General features: G+C 48.4%; 1 protein-coding gene across 1 annotated transcript in view; it reads left to right on the top strand.

Moving 5' to 3' along the window:
• The first annotated feature begins 336 nt into the window (after nt 1–336).
• LMF2 (lipase maturation factor 2) overlaps nt 337–15,472 on the top strand; it is an 89,265-nt gene continuing 74,129 nt past the window's right edge. Inside the window, exons 1-3 of the mRNA XM_073579284.1 lie at nt 337–546; nt 9,775–10,028; nt 10,479–10,507. Coding sequence (XP_073435385.1) covers nt 453–546; nt 9,775–10,028; nt 10,479–10,507 — 377 coding nt within the window. The 5' untranslated portion in view covers nt 337–452. The remainder of the gene's footprint in view (nt 547–9,774; nt 10,029–10,478; nt 10,508–15,472) is intronic.

The following is a 15,472-nucleotide window of genomic DNA, read 5'->3' as shown; positions in this document are numbered from 1 at the left end:
AGGTGTTATTATTTTTACAATTGGGAAACATAGGGCTTGAGAAGGGATTGTACGAGTAGCGGATAACTCCGTAATGAGTAGAGTAAAAAAATTAATCCATTTTTAAAATGGACGTGTGAATGGATTAATAAAACAATATGGGTCCGTGTGCTGCTATGTGTGAATATAGCCTTGCAGGAAGACTATGGAGCCCTACACTGCTGCATACACTCCAGTGAGTCCACATCCATTCCACAGCAGAAGAGGCGCGCCTGCGCACTAGACGGAATCACAGACCATCCCAAAATCTCTCCGCGCTCGCCTATCAAGGTACGCAGCAGTTTTTTGAACGTGGAGACGTGAGGCGCGCATGCGTGTTAGATAGGGCGACTGTCAGCCTTTACTGCGCATCTGCGGACCGTCCACGTTGTGACTCATCCAGACAGCTGCAGGGATCCGGTATTTCCGCGGAAATGGGGGAGCAACGGCAGGTCCGGAATACCTTCTTATGGGGGCTGAGCGGGATTTACCTGTGTGCATTCCTCTCACTGTACACGCAGGTCCCAGGTAACGCTTTGTCTGATTAGCGCCCAAATCTTTGGATGCATTCTCTCCTCAGATGTGATGTCTTCCTATGGTCGGACGTGTTTCCCCAGGCGTCAGAGCACGTGTGCTACCTCACTAGTCTTTGTGCACCTTGTGGGTATATTAACCCCTGCTGAGTTTCTGCACTTCTTGAGTATGTCTGACCCTCGCTTCCTACAAGCCACCACTTTAGGTCCTTAGATGTGTGAGCGTCAGCCATCGATATTACTGGACAGGAGGTTCCGATCGCCGCCCCGTATCAGTCCTGATCACTGAGTCAGCGCAGGCTGCAGATTCCAATAATCTGGCGGGATGTGATGAAACAAGTGCTGGGACATTGGGCACCTGGCCCAGGATTAGGGTGGATTCTCATGTGCTGTCATTATCCAGGTGTAAAAATCCACTATAGCGATATGCACCAAGGGTTAAAATAAAATGTGTAACGGTTTGTTCTAATTATTTGCATACTTTCTGAATCTGCAGCAGAACGGCCACAATTTTCTACAGTAATCCCACTTACCTATGATTCCTCTCCTGTTAGACAGACGAGAAGTGCTCGACTCACCAGACTGAGGCCCACCACGCAGAAAGTGGTCTCAGCCCCGAGCTGCTGATCGCCTACGTCTCCAGCTTCTTGTGTGGCCTCATCTGTGGACCACCCTCCCAGACCATATTGCCCATAGCTTTATGGCGCAGCCTTTGTGGCTTGGGGTTCCCATCAGCTGTTCTCTAAATAATCTTCTCCATGATATATGTGTATAGGTTTTATATTCCTCAGTCTCTGATTCTCATCACTGGACTTATACGTTGCTGATCTACGGCCTGTCCTGCAGGATTGCACATGGTTGTGATGCTGAAAGGGTTTCCAGTGCGAATCCTTGAGAAATAAATTGTGATATGCCTTAATATGAAGGACTGAGGCTATGTGCCCACGGTGCGTATTCTGTGCATGTATTTTCTGTGCAGAATTCACGAAATCCGTAGGTCAAATGACCTGCATTTTTCCTGCTGATTTCTTCCTGTTTTCTTGCGGTTTTCCACCTGCGGATTCCTATAGTGGAGTAGGTGGAAAACCGCACACAAGAAGTCACATGCTGCTTTTTTTTTCTCCGCGCGGAGAAAACCGCAGCATGTGCACAGCGTTTTTTTCTTTATCGCCTTATTGGGGGACACAGAATACCATGGGTGTATGCTGCTGCTGCTAGGAGGCTGACGCTATGCAAAAACAGAAAATTAGCTCCTCCCCGGCAGTATACACCCACCGACAGGCACCAAGCACCTCAGTTTGTGCTTAGTGTCTGTAGGAGGCGGACCGGGATCTCCCCAGATCCGCAGTTATTAATCCAATTTTTCCTTTCAGGGTTTAGTTTGAACTTTTTAATCTTTTCTTCTTTTATCTTTTAGGTTTTTCCGTTGGGAAACAGGGTATACTTATCACCCTGATTTCCTATATCATGCGGCTGAGCGAGCAGTGTGGTGTCATCCACATCGCAACTCTCAGTACCGCAGGCAGGACTTTTCCCTATCACCTTCCGGTGATAAGGGTTGTGGACAGGTGGCTGGTCCTTGCCGAATCCCCCTCCTCACCCCTCTCTCGGGACAGGGCTGAGAGGAAGACGGCGATCGCAGGTGGTTCAAGCCGTCTTCTGCAGGATGCGGGTACAGAGGACTCCTTCCCCTCCCAGCGGCCTGCCGTTTCCCCGTGGGCCCCTGTGATCATCCTCTTCAGGGACGTCAGGTAAGTGCCTGTACGTTCCCTCCGGCCCCCGCATAAGCTCCAGTGCATGGGAGAAGTTGGACCTTGGGATTACAGGTCCACTGTTTTTGAATCTCCCGCCCTTTCTGCCTGCCGCGCGCTCACACAATGGAATGCGGACACTATCCCTTCCCCTCTTCTAGTCAGGGAGACGCTGCGGATCCCTTCACTCACCGCAGCAGCGTCGCAAGCAGGGGACCGCTTCATATTACTTCCTGAGCGCGGTATGTCGGGGTGGGCAAGGGGTTGCAGCGCCGGCGCGGGCGCCGTCACTTTCACTTTCCCCTCAGCCAGGGGAATTTCTCTGCTCCCTCCTCCCTTCCTGAGCGCGCTCTTTTCAGCGTGCCTTTTCTAGCCCATCACAGGGCTTCTTTCTCTTTGGAATGCCAGCCTCCCCTCTCTGTCATGCCCCCTCCGTCGCTGGTAGCCAATCACGGCGCAGCCGCTAAGCTCCGCCCCCCATCTTCCAGCACAAGGATTTCCTGGTTGTTCACTCCTTCCTGCGCTGCTTGGGGGACACTTTGGCGTTTCTTCTGCTGCTCACAGAATCTCGGTAGGCTCGGCTCTGGGACAGGGATTAGCTCTCCTCGGCAGTTATTCCCTAATTTCTGCGGCCATTCAGTGCAGTTCACTTATGCCCAACCCTTCAGGGGATCTCTGCTTCAGGCCCACCGCTACCTATTACGCCTGTGCGCGCTGTAAAAAGAAGTGGGCATCGGGTCAGTCGTCCCCATTCTACCCCCCCCTGCAGTCCTTCCAATATGTCAGCATCTCGGGAACGCACAGAGTCCCGGGCGGAGGGCGCTCTTCCCTCCTCTCTGCCCCCGGAGTGGGCCGTTACAATGTCACAGTCTGTTTCTGACTTGACAAAAGTATCACAGTCGCTGGTCCAGGTCTTAGAACGGTTACCTCAGCTATCCTCAGCCACCTCTGCCCCGACCACCTCTCGGGGTGAGTCGTCCGCACCTGACCGCGACCTTCAGAGAGACAGACAGGGAAGGACTTCTCGGAAGCGGGCTCTGTCCACTTCGTCTTCGAGCTCGCAGGGCCCTTCCGCTCCCAGGCCTCCTTCTCCTTCCTCGGAGGACAGCCTTCAGTCAGGCGATGATTCTCATTCGGAAGCTAGCTCAGAGGGGAACAGCGTTTCTAAAACGCGGGACATGGTCGATAGTCTTCTTGCAGCTATCTTCCAAACACTAAAGCTTAAACAGGATGAGGCTCCAGCTCAGGAAAGCTCGGTTCTCCTTAGACGAGCCAGACCTCCGTCTCGAACATTTCCCAATCACAACGATTTCGATACTACCTTATCCAAACACTGGGAGCGCCCTGAGCAACGTTTCTCAGGCCGCAAGTACTTGGACGTTCTGTACCCCTTTGACGCAGAACTGCTCTCTAAGTGGTCCAAGGCTCCAGAGGTAGATCCTCCAGTATCCCGGATAGCCTCTAAAACGGTGCTCTCGCTGCCCGACGGGGCATCGCTCAAAGATCCTACTGACAGGCAGATTGAATCTCTGGCTAAGTCTATCTTTGAGGCATCTGGCGCCTCTCTCTGCCCTATTTTCGCATCCGCCTGGGTGGCGAAGGTCATTTCCGCTTGGGCCAAAATTCTTCGCAGAGGCATCTTAGCGTCAGCTCCTCAAGACGAGTTGGCAGATCTTGCAGATCAGATTAACCAGGCGGGAAAATACCTTTTGGCCGCCTCCTTGGACGCGGCCGGCTGCTTAGCAAGGGCTAACAGCAACATAGTAGCTGTACGCCGAGTCCTTTGGCTAAAGTCATGGAATGCGGACACTACTTCGAAAAAGTCGCTTACCAATCTGCCGTTCCATGGCTCTAGGCTCTTTGGAGCAAAGCTGGATCAGATAATTTCCGATGCCACTGGAGGTAAAAGTACTTCGCTCCCCCAGTCTCGACCAAAACGTCCCTTCAACAGAAGGGGGTTTCGACCATTCAGGCCCTTTCGTCCCTTCCCTGCAACGGAGAGAGCCACTCAACAGGATCGGCCGCCTGCCACCAGGGAGCGGGATCAGAGGAAACCTTCCTACAAACCCGCTCCTCGCTGGAGATGTAGAGGACAATATTCCAGATCTGCAGGAGCCAATTCCGGCAGATTTTCGTCTAAGTGACGGGTCACCCCCACCTGGAATTTCTTCCAGGGTGGGCGGCAGACTTTCCTTTTTCGCGGATGCTTGGCTGTCCGTTGTAGACGACGCTTGGGTCAGAGAACTCATCGCATCCGGTTACAAAATCGAATTTGCTTCACTCCCGAACAGACGGTTTTTCCGGTCTCGGCCTCCGCGACAGCGGGCCCAGGTTCCGGGTTTTCTGCAGGCCATTTCCTCCCTCCTTTCCGCCGGAGTCCTTGTTCCCGTTCCCTCAGACGAACGGTTTTCCGGGTTCTACTCCAATCTCTTTGTAGTCCCGAAGAAAGACGGCTCTCTTCGTCCTATTCTGGACCTCAAATTGCTCAATCGCCACGTGAAGATTCTTCATTTCAGGATGGAGTCTCTTCGGTCGGTGATTGCTTCCATGGAGCCCGGGGAATTTCTCTGCTCGGTGGACATTCGGGATGCCTATCTGCACATTCCAATATGTGTGCAACATCAGAAGTATCTTCGATTTGCGTTTCAGGGAGACCATTTTCAGTTCACAGCTCTTCCTTTCGGCCTGGCTTCAGCGCCCCGGGTTTTCACGAAGGTGATGGCGACCGTCATGGCCATCCTTCGCTCCAGAGGGATCCTCATCATCCCTTATCTGGACGATCTTTTGATCAAGGGTTCGTCTCGCCAGGACTGTCTCCGGAGCCTTCAGATAACCCTGGACACTCTCAGCCGCCTAGGTTGGCTGGTCAACAAGGAGAAGTCCATTCTGATCCCCACCCAGCGTCTGACCTTTCTGGGTATGGAATTCGACACGGAGCTAGCCCGTGTTTTTCTTCCAAAGGAAAAATTTACAACTCTGTCCAAGGGCATCAGAACTCTCAAGAGGCCTGCTCCCATTCCCATTCGGTTCTGCATGAAGGTCCTGGGGAAGATGGTGGCCTCCATGGAAGCAGTGCCCTTTGCGCAGTTTCACCTTCACCCCCTCCAGCTGTCTCTGCTTTCAGCCTGGGACAAGACCACGATGTCCTTGGACCGTCCTATTCGGCTTCCTCTCAGAGTGAGGCAGTCTCTCGCTTGGTGGCTACGGCCAGCGTCAGTTCTCCAAGGGAGGTCCTTTCTTCCGCCTCAGTGGCAAATCATCACCACTGATGCGAGCCTCCTAGGATGGGGAGCCGTGTTCGATCAGAAAGCGGCCCAAGGCCGCTGGATGCCGCAGGAGTCTCTCCTTCCAATCAATCTTTTGGAGATCAGGGCAATTTTCCTGGCCCTTCTTTATTGGCAACCCCTCGTCTCCGGCAAGCCGGTCCGTATTCAGTCGGACAACGCCACGGCCGTGGCGTACATAAACCATCAGGGGGGCACGCGCAGCAAACAAGTAATGTCAGAAGTGGCCAAGATATTACGCTGGGCAGAACGTTACGTTCCGACAATCTCTGCCGTCCATATTCCAGGGGTGGAAAATTGGGCAGCCGACTTTCTGAGTCGCCAGGGCCTAGCGTCCGGCGAATGGTCCCTGCACCCCGCGGTTTTCTCTGATATGCGACCGTTGGGGCACCGTTGGGGCACCCCGGATGTCGATCTCATGGCTTCTCGGATGAACCACAAGGTGCCGCAGTTCGTAGCCAGGTCCAGGGACCCTCTAGCCGTCGCATGCGACGCACTGGTGACTCCGTGGTCCCAGTTTCAACTTCCGTATCTGTTCCCGTCTCTGGCATTGATCCTTCGGGTGGTCAAAAAGATAAAATCGGAAGGCGTACCAGTGATTCTAGTCGCTCCAGATTGGCCAAGACGGCCTTGGTACGCGGAACTGGTCAACATGCTTGCGGACGTTCCCTGGAGGCTTCCGGACCGTCCAGACCTTCTCTCGCAAGGCCCCCTTTACCACGAGAATTCTCAGTCTCTGAGTTTGACGGCATGGCCGTTGAGACCGCAATTCTGAAGGAATCAGGTCTGTCCAGTCAGGTTATTCAAACTATGATCAGAGCCAGGAAACCAGCTTCTTCCCGCATTTACTATAGGTACTGGAAGGCTTTTTTCCGTTGGTGTGATGATAAAGGAGTCTTCCCAATGTCCTTTTCTATCCCATCTATCCTTGGGTTTCTTCAGTCTGGGTTGGACGCGGGTCTGTCCCTCAGTACGCTCAAGGGCCAAGTTTCCTCTCTCTCTATCCTCTTCCAAAGAGAGCTAGCTTCTCTACCACAGGTCAAAACTTTTCTGCAAGGGGTTTCCCACGTGGCTCCTCCTCATCATTCACCAATAGATCCGTGGGATCTCAACCTCGTTCTTGGTGCTCTCCAGAAGGCGCCGTTCGAGCCTCTCCAGGACATCCCTTTGTCCCTTCTCTCTTGGAAGGTCACCTTTTTGATCGCCATTTCATCCATCAGAAGGGTTTCTGAATTGGCGGCCTTGTCATGTCGTTCCCCTTACCTCATTCTCCATCAGGACAAAGCCGTCCTCAGGCCCGTTCCTTCTTTTCTTCCAAAGGTGGTTTCCGCTTTCCATATCAATGAGGATATCGTCCTTCCTTCTTTTTGTCCGTCTCCGTCTCATCCTCTTGAGAAGTCTCTCCACAAACTGGACGTAGTTAGAGCCCTGCGTGTCTATCTTGCCAGGACCTCTTCCTTTCGTCTGTCCGATTCCTTGCTGATCATCTCTGAAGGTCGTCAGAAGGGCCTTCCGGCTTCCAAATCCACGATCGCTCGTTGGATTCGTTCTACCATTCTGGAAGCGTATCGTCTTCAGGAAAAGCGGCCCCCTCCGGGAGTAAGAGCTCACTCCACCCGGGCTGTGGCGGCTTCGTGGGCTGCTCGTCACCAGGCCTCGGCCATGCAAATTTGCAAGGCTGCAACCTGGTCATCTTTGCACACCTTCACGAGGTTCTACAGGGTTCATACCCAGGCTTCGTCTGATGCTGTGGTTGGTAGGAAGGTTCTGCAGGCGGCGGTGGCGCATCGGCCGACCTGAGCCTTTCGGTTACTTTCGTTCCTTTTTGCTGTTCCCACCCTTGGGACTGCTTTGGGACGTCCCATGGTATTCTGTGTCCCCCAATAAGGCGATAAAGAAAGATGGATTTTTGGTTCTTACCGTAAAATCTCTTTCTTTGAGCCTTCATTGGGGGACACAGCACCCTCCCTGTTTAAGTTGTACCGTGTTGGGTCTTAGAGTCCCTTGTTGGGTTGGTACATATGTTTCGAGTTTTTCTCGTTGCTTCTCCTACTGCTTTTTCACCAACTGAGGTGCTTGGTGCCTGAACAACCAGGAAATCCTTGTGCTGGAAGATGGGGGGCGGAGCTTAGCGGCTGCGCCGTGATTGGCTACCAGCGACGGAGGGGGCATGACAGAGAGGGGAGGCTGGCATTCCAAAGAGAAAGAAGCCCTGTGATGGGCTAGAAAAGGCACGCTGAAAAGAGCGCGCTCAGGAAGGGAGGAGGGAGCAGAGAAATTCCCCTGGCTGAGGGGAAAGTGAAAGTGACGGCGCCCGCGCCGGCGCTGCAACCCCTTGCCCACCCCGACATACCGCGCTCAGGAAGTAATATGAAGCGGTCCCCTGCTTGCGACGCTGCTGCGGTGAGTGAAGGGATCCGCAGCGTCTCCCTGACTAGAAGAGGGGAAGGGATAGTGTCCGCATTCCATTGTGTGAGCGCGCGGCAGGCAGAAAGGGCGGGAGATTCAAAAACAGTGGACCTGTAATCCCAAGGTCCAACTTCTCCCATGCACTGGAGCTTATGCGGGGGCCGGAGGGAACGTACAGGCACTTACCTGACGTCCCTGAAGAGGATGATCACAGGGGCCCACGGGGAAACGGCAGGCCGCTGGGAGGGGAAGGAGTCCTCTGTACCCGCATCCTGCAGAAGACGGCTTGAACCACCTGCGATCGCCGTCTTCCTCTCAGCCCTGTCCCGAGAGAGGGGTGAGGAGGGGGATTCGGCAAGGACCAGCCACCTGTCCACAACCCTTATCACCGGAAGGTGATAGGGAAAAGTCCTGCCTGCGGTACTGAGAGTTGCGATGTGGATGACACCACACTGCTCGCTCAGCCGCATGATATAGGAAATCAGGGTGATAAGTATACCCTGTTTCCCAACGGAAAAACCTAAAAGATAAAAGAAGAAAAGATTAAAAAGTTCAAACTAAACCCTGAAAGGAAAAATTGGATTAATAACTGCGGATCTGGGGAGATCCCGGTCCGCCTCCTACAGACACTAAGCACAAACTGAGGTGCTTGGTGCCTGTCGGTGGGTGTATACTGCCGGGGAGGAGCTAATTTTCTGTTTTTGCATAGTGTCAGCCTCCTAGCAGCAGCAGCATACACCCATGGTATTCTGTGTCCCCCAATGAAGGCTCCAAGAAAGAGATTTTACGGTAAGAACCAAAAATCCATCTTTTTCCTAGTGTTTAATGGTACTGTACATCACCTGCAGTTCTGCTGCAGATCCGCAGCGGTATCCGCGGCAGAATCCGCACCGTGTGCACAGGGCCTTAAAGGGCTTTTCCATTTCATAAAACCCCAAGCTGCAGTTTGTTTAAAAACAAACAAAATGCCCTTTACGCCCCCTGCTTTGGTCCAGTGTTGTCTGTGCCACTGCTCTATTTCAGATATGATCTAAAACTCTGAAGTCACATCAACCGCACCTGAGAACAGTGGTTCTGCCAGTCTCGATGGCACGAGGCATTGACTTCACCAATGTCTATCTGACGTCTGTGCTGTAGGCAATGACAGACACTGGGAGCAGTTGCGGAGACTGAGCGCTGGGCTAAGGGAAGGTGCGTTAAGGCCCCTTTACACATTAAAGTCAACTGGAGCCACCAATGTCAGTGGGATTGTCAAGATCAATCAAGATGTCATTTGGGAAGATGAGTCGGGTAATTTCTATTTAGACGCTCAACCCTTCTGTTTTCTGGAAGATAAGCCACCAACAGAGCAGCGTCCTTAGCTTTCCCCATTGAACACGTATGAATGCGCTGAGACTCTGAATGCTCGTGTATGGAAGAGTAATGGTTGTTAAGATTGAAGTTAGACCTATGAAGCAAAGTCTATAAAGTGAAACCTATAGCCTAACATGTTGATCCAATAGAAGACAAAACCCCATGGAGTAGACACTAATGGCTCCATATTAGGGGAAAAATTCATTTCCGACTTTACGTGCGACAATCGTACACCTTTTTTTTTTTTTTTTTTTTTTTCTGGCCTATGGTAACAAATCACTGATGTCTGAAAGAGGCCTTCTAAAGATTCTGGAAACCTTTTTAGGATTACCCCACTATGTCATTCTAGTGTGTACAGTGAAAATCTAGCAGACTTCAGTAGGAAGAAAGCATCTGATGTATCTTGATTGTTTTTTTTTTTTCTAGGGCTTTATGGGCGTGAAGGAATCTTACCAGCCTGGAAGATGCTTCGATTCACTGGAAAAGACTTATGGGACCAGTTGAAGGACTCCCCCACATTGCTGTGGTTAGGTCCTCAGCTCGGACTGGACACAGAGCAGGGCATTGAATTGATCTGTTTACTTGGGGCAGTCCTTTCTTTGGGCGCTTTGCTTTTTAACTGCTTTCGTGACAGCTTAATTTTTCTCCTGCTCTGGATCCTCTACTTATCTCTGTATCAGGTAAGCGAATGTGCTTTTCTCCGAAATTCAAGTAGTGGTTCTGCAGAGTATGAATGTATAGGTCCAATAAGCATCCATATTTTATTTCAGAAATAAAACCCTGAGGGACAGGTGGGTGACAGTGACCAGTAAGGACGAATGGGGGCGCAATTGCTATGTCCGCTGTGACTGGCGAGAGGGTGTAGAGAAACACTGCTGTGATGGAACAGGTGGAGGTGATCAGTAATGGAGAGATGACTGGAAATACTCTTATGACGGATGGGAGGGAGAACCAGGTCTCCGTTGAGGGGGCACTCACACCTCCTGTCACTATGGTGTTGGATGGGGGTACACTGCTGTGACCACATTAACTATGGATGGGAGCACTGTTGTAAATGTCGAATCTATGGACTGACTTATGTCACAGTCATTGATCACATGAATTAGTATTGATTACTTTTGTTTCTGCAGGTCGGACAGGTGTTTCTTTATTTCCAATGGTAAGTGTTGATGTACATTTGTATACTTTGAAGGGAAACTGTGGCCAGATTTGACCAAAATGAGATATCTTCTTGAAGTCACGGAGATGCACGCTCAAGGCTATGTGTTTACCATATGTTCACCACATATAAGGTATGAAAAGAGCCCATTTCCAAAGGCTACCATTACAGTCATATGTAAAAGTTTGGGCACCCCTATTAATGTTAACCTTTTTTCTTTATAACAATTTTGGTTTTTGCAACAGGTATTTCAGTTTCATATATCTAATAACTGATGGACTCAGTTATATTTCTGGATTCAAATGAGGTTTATTGTACTAACAGAAAATGTGCAATCTGCATTTAAACAAAATTTGACCGGTGCAAAAGTATGGGCACCCTTATCATTTTCTTGATTTGAACACTCCTAACTACTTTTTACTGACTTCCTGAAGCACTAACTTGGTTTTCTAACCTCATTGAGCTTTGAACTTCATAGCCAGGTGTATCAAATCATGAGAAAAGGTATTTAAAGTGGCCACTTGCAAGTAGTTCTCCTATTTGATTCTCCTATGAAGAGTGGCATCATGGGCTCCTCAAAAATACTCTCAAATGATCTGAAAACAAAGATTATTCAACATAGCTTTTCAGGGGAAGGATACAAAAAGTTGTCTCAGAGATTTAACCAGTCAGTTTCCACTGTGAGGAACATAGTAAGGAAATGGAAGAACACAGGTACAGTTCTTGTTAAGCCCAGAAGTGGCAGGCCAAGAAAAATATCAGAAAGGCAGAGAAGAAGAATGGTGAGAACAGTCAAGGACAATCCACAGACCACCTCCAAAGACCTGCAGCATCATCTTGCTGCAGATGGTGTCACTGTGCATCGGTCAACAATACAGCGCATGCATAACGCCTTTTTGTATGACCAAGCAACTCAATCTTTGTTTCATAAGTCCACAGGACCTTCTTCCAAAATGTAACTGGCTTGTCCAAATGTGCTTTTGCATACCTCAGGTGACTCTGTTTGTGGCGTGCTTGCAGAAACGGCTTCTTTCGCATCATTCTCCCATACAGCTTCTCCTTGTGCAAAGTGCGCTGTATTGTTGACCGATGCACAGTGACACCATCTGCAGCAAGATGATGCTGCAGGTCTTTGGAGGTGGTCTGTGGATTTTCCTTGACTGTTCTCACCATTCTTCTCTGCCTTTCTGATATTTTTCTTGGCCTGCCACTTCTGGGCTTAACAAGAACTGTACCTGTGTTCTTCCATTTCCTTACTATGTTCCTCACAGTGGAAACTGACTGGTTAAATCTCTGAGACAACTTTTTGTATCCTTCCCCTGAAAAGCTATGTTGAATAATCTTTGTTTTCAGATCATTTGAGAGTATTTTTGAGGAGCCCATGATGCCACTCTTCATAGGAGAATCAAATAGGAGAACTACTTGCAAGTGGCCACTTTAAATACCTTTTCTCATGATTTGATACACCTGGCTATGAAGTTCAAAGCTCAATGAGGTTACAAAACCAATTTAGTGCTTCAGGAAGTCAGTAAAAAGTAGTTAGGAGTGTTCAAATCAAGAAAATGATATGGGTGCTCATACTTTTGCACCGGTCAAATTTTGTTTAAATGCAGATTGCACATTTTCTGTTAGTACAATAAACCTCATTTGAATCCAGAAATATAACTGAGTCCATCAGTTATTAGCTATATGAAACTGAAATACCTGTTGCAAAAACCAAAATTGTTATAAAGAAAAAAGGTTAACATTAATAGGGGTGCCCAAACTTTTACATATGACTGTATAAGCTCCAAATACTTGTAGATTAAAGCAAACATGTCACCAGGTTTGGCTGAAATTATATACGGCCACCACCTTTCAGGGCTGATATATATAATGCTATATATAATGCTGTATATCTGTTTTTTTTATACTCACCTGTGTTGGGCAGTCTGGTCCAATGGGTGTCTCTCGTCTTGGTCCGGCGCCTCCATTCTTTTTTTCAATGCCGTCCTCCTTCTTGCTTTGTGTGGATGGCGTGTCCCTACATCATCCACACTGGCTCCACGACGACGTGCTCCTGTGCAGGCGTACTTCTCTGCCCTCACTAGTGCAGAGTAAAGTAGTGCAGTGCGGAGGCATTGGGGCTCTTTCACCTTTCCCGGTTCCTGTGCACTGTGGTACTTTACTTTGCCCTGGTCAGGGCAGAGAAGTACGCCTGCACAGGAGCGCGATGCCAGGGAGACTTTGTGGATGACACAGGAGGTGTCATCAACACCCTTCGGACTGGACCTTCCCGCAGGTGAGTATAATAAAAGCTCTTTTCCTTACCTTACAGAACTATAGAACGCTGTATATCAGACCTGAAAGGTGGTGGCCGTATCACATATCAGCCAAACTTGGTGACAAGTTCCCTTTAATTTACATGTATATGGAGCTTATAATACATAGTTATTAAGGTTGAAGGAAGACTTTAAGTCTATCTAGTTCAACCCATATCCTATCCTAACTTGCCCTAACATGTTGATCCAGAGGAAGGCAAAAAAAACCCCATTTGGCAAACAATAAGCTTCACATTGGGGGAAAAAAATTCCTTCCCGACTCCACATACGGCAATCAGACTAGCTCCCTGGATCAACGCAATATTAAGGAAACTAGTGTATATACCCTGTAATATTATACTTTTCAAGAAAGGCATCCAGTCCCTTCTTAAATTTTAGTAGGGAATCACTCATTACAACATCATATGGCAGAGAGTTCCATAGTCTCACTGCTCTTACAGCAAAGAATCCGCGTCTGTGAGTATGCTTAAACCTTCTTTCCTCCAGACGTAGAGGATGCCCCCTTGTTCCCGTCACAGGTCTAAGAGTAAAAAGATCATTAGAAAGATCTTGGTATTGTCCCGCATATATTTATACATTGTAATAAGATCACCCCTAAGCCTTCGATTCTCCAATCTAAATAACCCCAAGTGTAATAACCTATATTGGTATTGTAGACCCCCCAGTTCCCTAATAACCTTGGTCGCTCTTCTCTGCACCCGCTCCAGTTCAGCTATGTCTTTCTTATACACCGGAGACCAGAACTGTACACAGTATTCTAAGTGTGGTCACACTAGTAACTTATATAGAGGTAAAATTATGTTCTCCTCATGAGCATCTATGCCTCTTTTAATGCATCCCATTATTTTATTTGCCTTTGCAGCAGCTGCCTGACACTGGCCACTAAATGTGAGTTTGTCGTCCACCCATACACCCAGGTCTTTTTCAGTGACAGTTTTGCCCAGTGTTTTACAATTAAGCACATACAGTTGCCGCCAAAAGTATTGCCACCCCTGCAATTTTGTCAGATAATACTCAGTTTCTTCCTGAAAATGATTGCAAACACAAATTCTTTGTAATTATTATCTTCATTTAATTTGTCTTAAATGAAAAAACACAAAGAATTGTCCTAAAGCCAAATTGGATATAATTCCACATCAAACATAAAAAAAGAGGGTGGACAAAAGTATTGGCACTGTTCGAAAAATCATGTGATGCTTCTCTAATTTGTGTAATTAACAGCACCTGTAACTTACCTGTGGCACCTAACAGATGTTGGCAATAAGTAAATCACACTTGCAGCCAGTTGACATGGATTAAAGTTGACTCAACCTCTGTCCTGTGTCCTTGTGTGTACCACATTGAGCATGGAGAAAAGAAAGAAGACCAAAGAACTGTCTGAGGACTTGAGAAACCAAATTGTGAGGAAGCATGAGCAATCTCAAGGCTACAAGTCCATCTCCAAAGACCTGAATGTTCCTGTGTCTACCGTGCGCAGTGTCATCAAGAAGTTTAAAGCCCATGGCACTGTGGCTAACCTCCCTAGATGTGGACAGAAAAAAAATGACAAGAGATTTCAACGTAAGATTGTGCGGATGTTGGATAAAGAACCTCGACTAACATCCAAACAAGTTCAAGCTGCCCTGCAGTCCGAGGGTACAACAGTGTCAACCCGTACTATCTGTCGGCGTCTGAATGAAAAGGGACTGTATGGTTGGAGACCCAGGAAGACCCCACTTCTTACCCCGAGACATAAAAAAAAGCCAGGCTGGAGTTTGACAAAACTTTCCTGAAACAGCCTAAAATGTTTTGGAAGAATGTTCTCTGGTCAGATGAGACAAAAATAGATCTTGTTGGGCAAAGGCATCAACATAGCGTTTACAGGAGAAAAAAGAGGCATTCAAAGTAAAAACATGGTCCCTATAGTCAAACATGGCAGAGGTTCCCTGATGTTTTGGGGTTGCTTTGCTGCCTCTGGCACTGGACTGCTTGACCGTGTGCATGGCATTATGAAGTCTGAAGACTACCAACAAATTTTGCAGCATAATGTAGGGCCCAGTGTGAGAAAGCTGGGTCTCCCTCAGAGGTCATGGGTCTTCCAGCAGGACAATGACCCAAAACACACTTCAAAAAGCACTAGAAAATGGTTTGAGAGAAAGCACTGGAGACTTCTAAGGTGGCCAGCAATGAGTCCAGACCTGAATCCCATAGAACACCTGTGAAGAGATCTAAAAATGGCAGTTTGGAGAAGGCACCCTTCTAATATCAGGGACCTGGAGCAGTTTGCCAAAGACGAATGGTCTAAAATTCCAGCAGAGCATTGTAAGAAACTCATTGATGGTTACCGGAAGCGGTTGGTCGCAGTTATTTTGGCTAAAGGTTGTGCAACCAAGTATTAGGCTGAGGGTGCCAATACTTTTGTCTGGCCCATTTTTGGAGTTTTGTGTGAAATGATCAATGTTTTGCTTCATTCTCTTTTGTGTTTTTTCACTTAAGACAAATTAAATGAAGATAATACCAAAGAATTTGTGTTTGGAATCATTTTTAGGAAGAAACTGAGTATTATCTGACAAAATTGCAGGGGTGTCAATACTTTTGGCCTCAACTGTAATTATACATCTTGCTTGTTCTTCCCAAGTGCATGACCTTACATTTATCCCCATTA

Source organism: Dendrobates tinctorius, unplaced genomic scaffold, assembly GCF_039654945.1.
Source record: "Dendrobates tinctorius isolate UK_male_01 unplaced genomic scaffold, ASM3965494v1 ptg000062l, whole genome shotgun sequence".
Lineage (NCBI taxonomy): Eukaryota > Metazoa > Chordata > Amphibia > Anura > Dendrobatidae > Dendrobates > Dendrobates tinctorius.
Note: the sequence above shows the minus strand (reverse complement) of the source record. Positions and strands in the feature narration are given on the sequence as shown.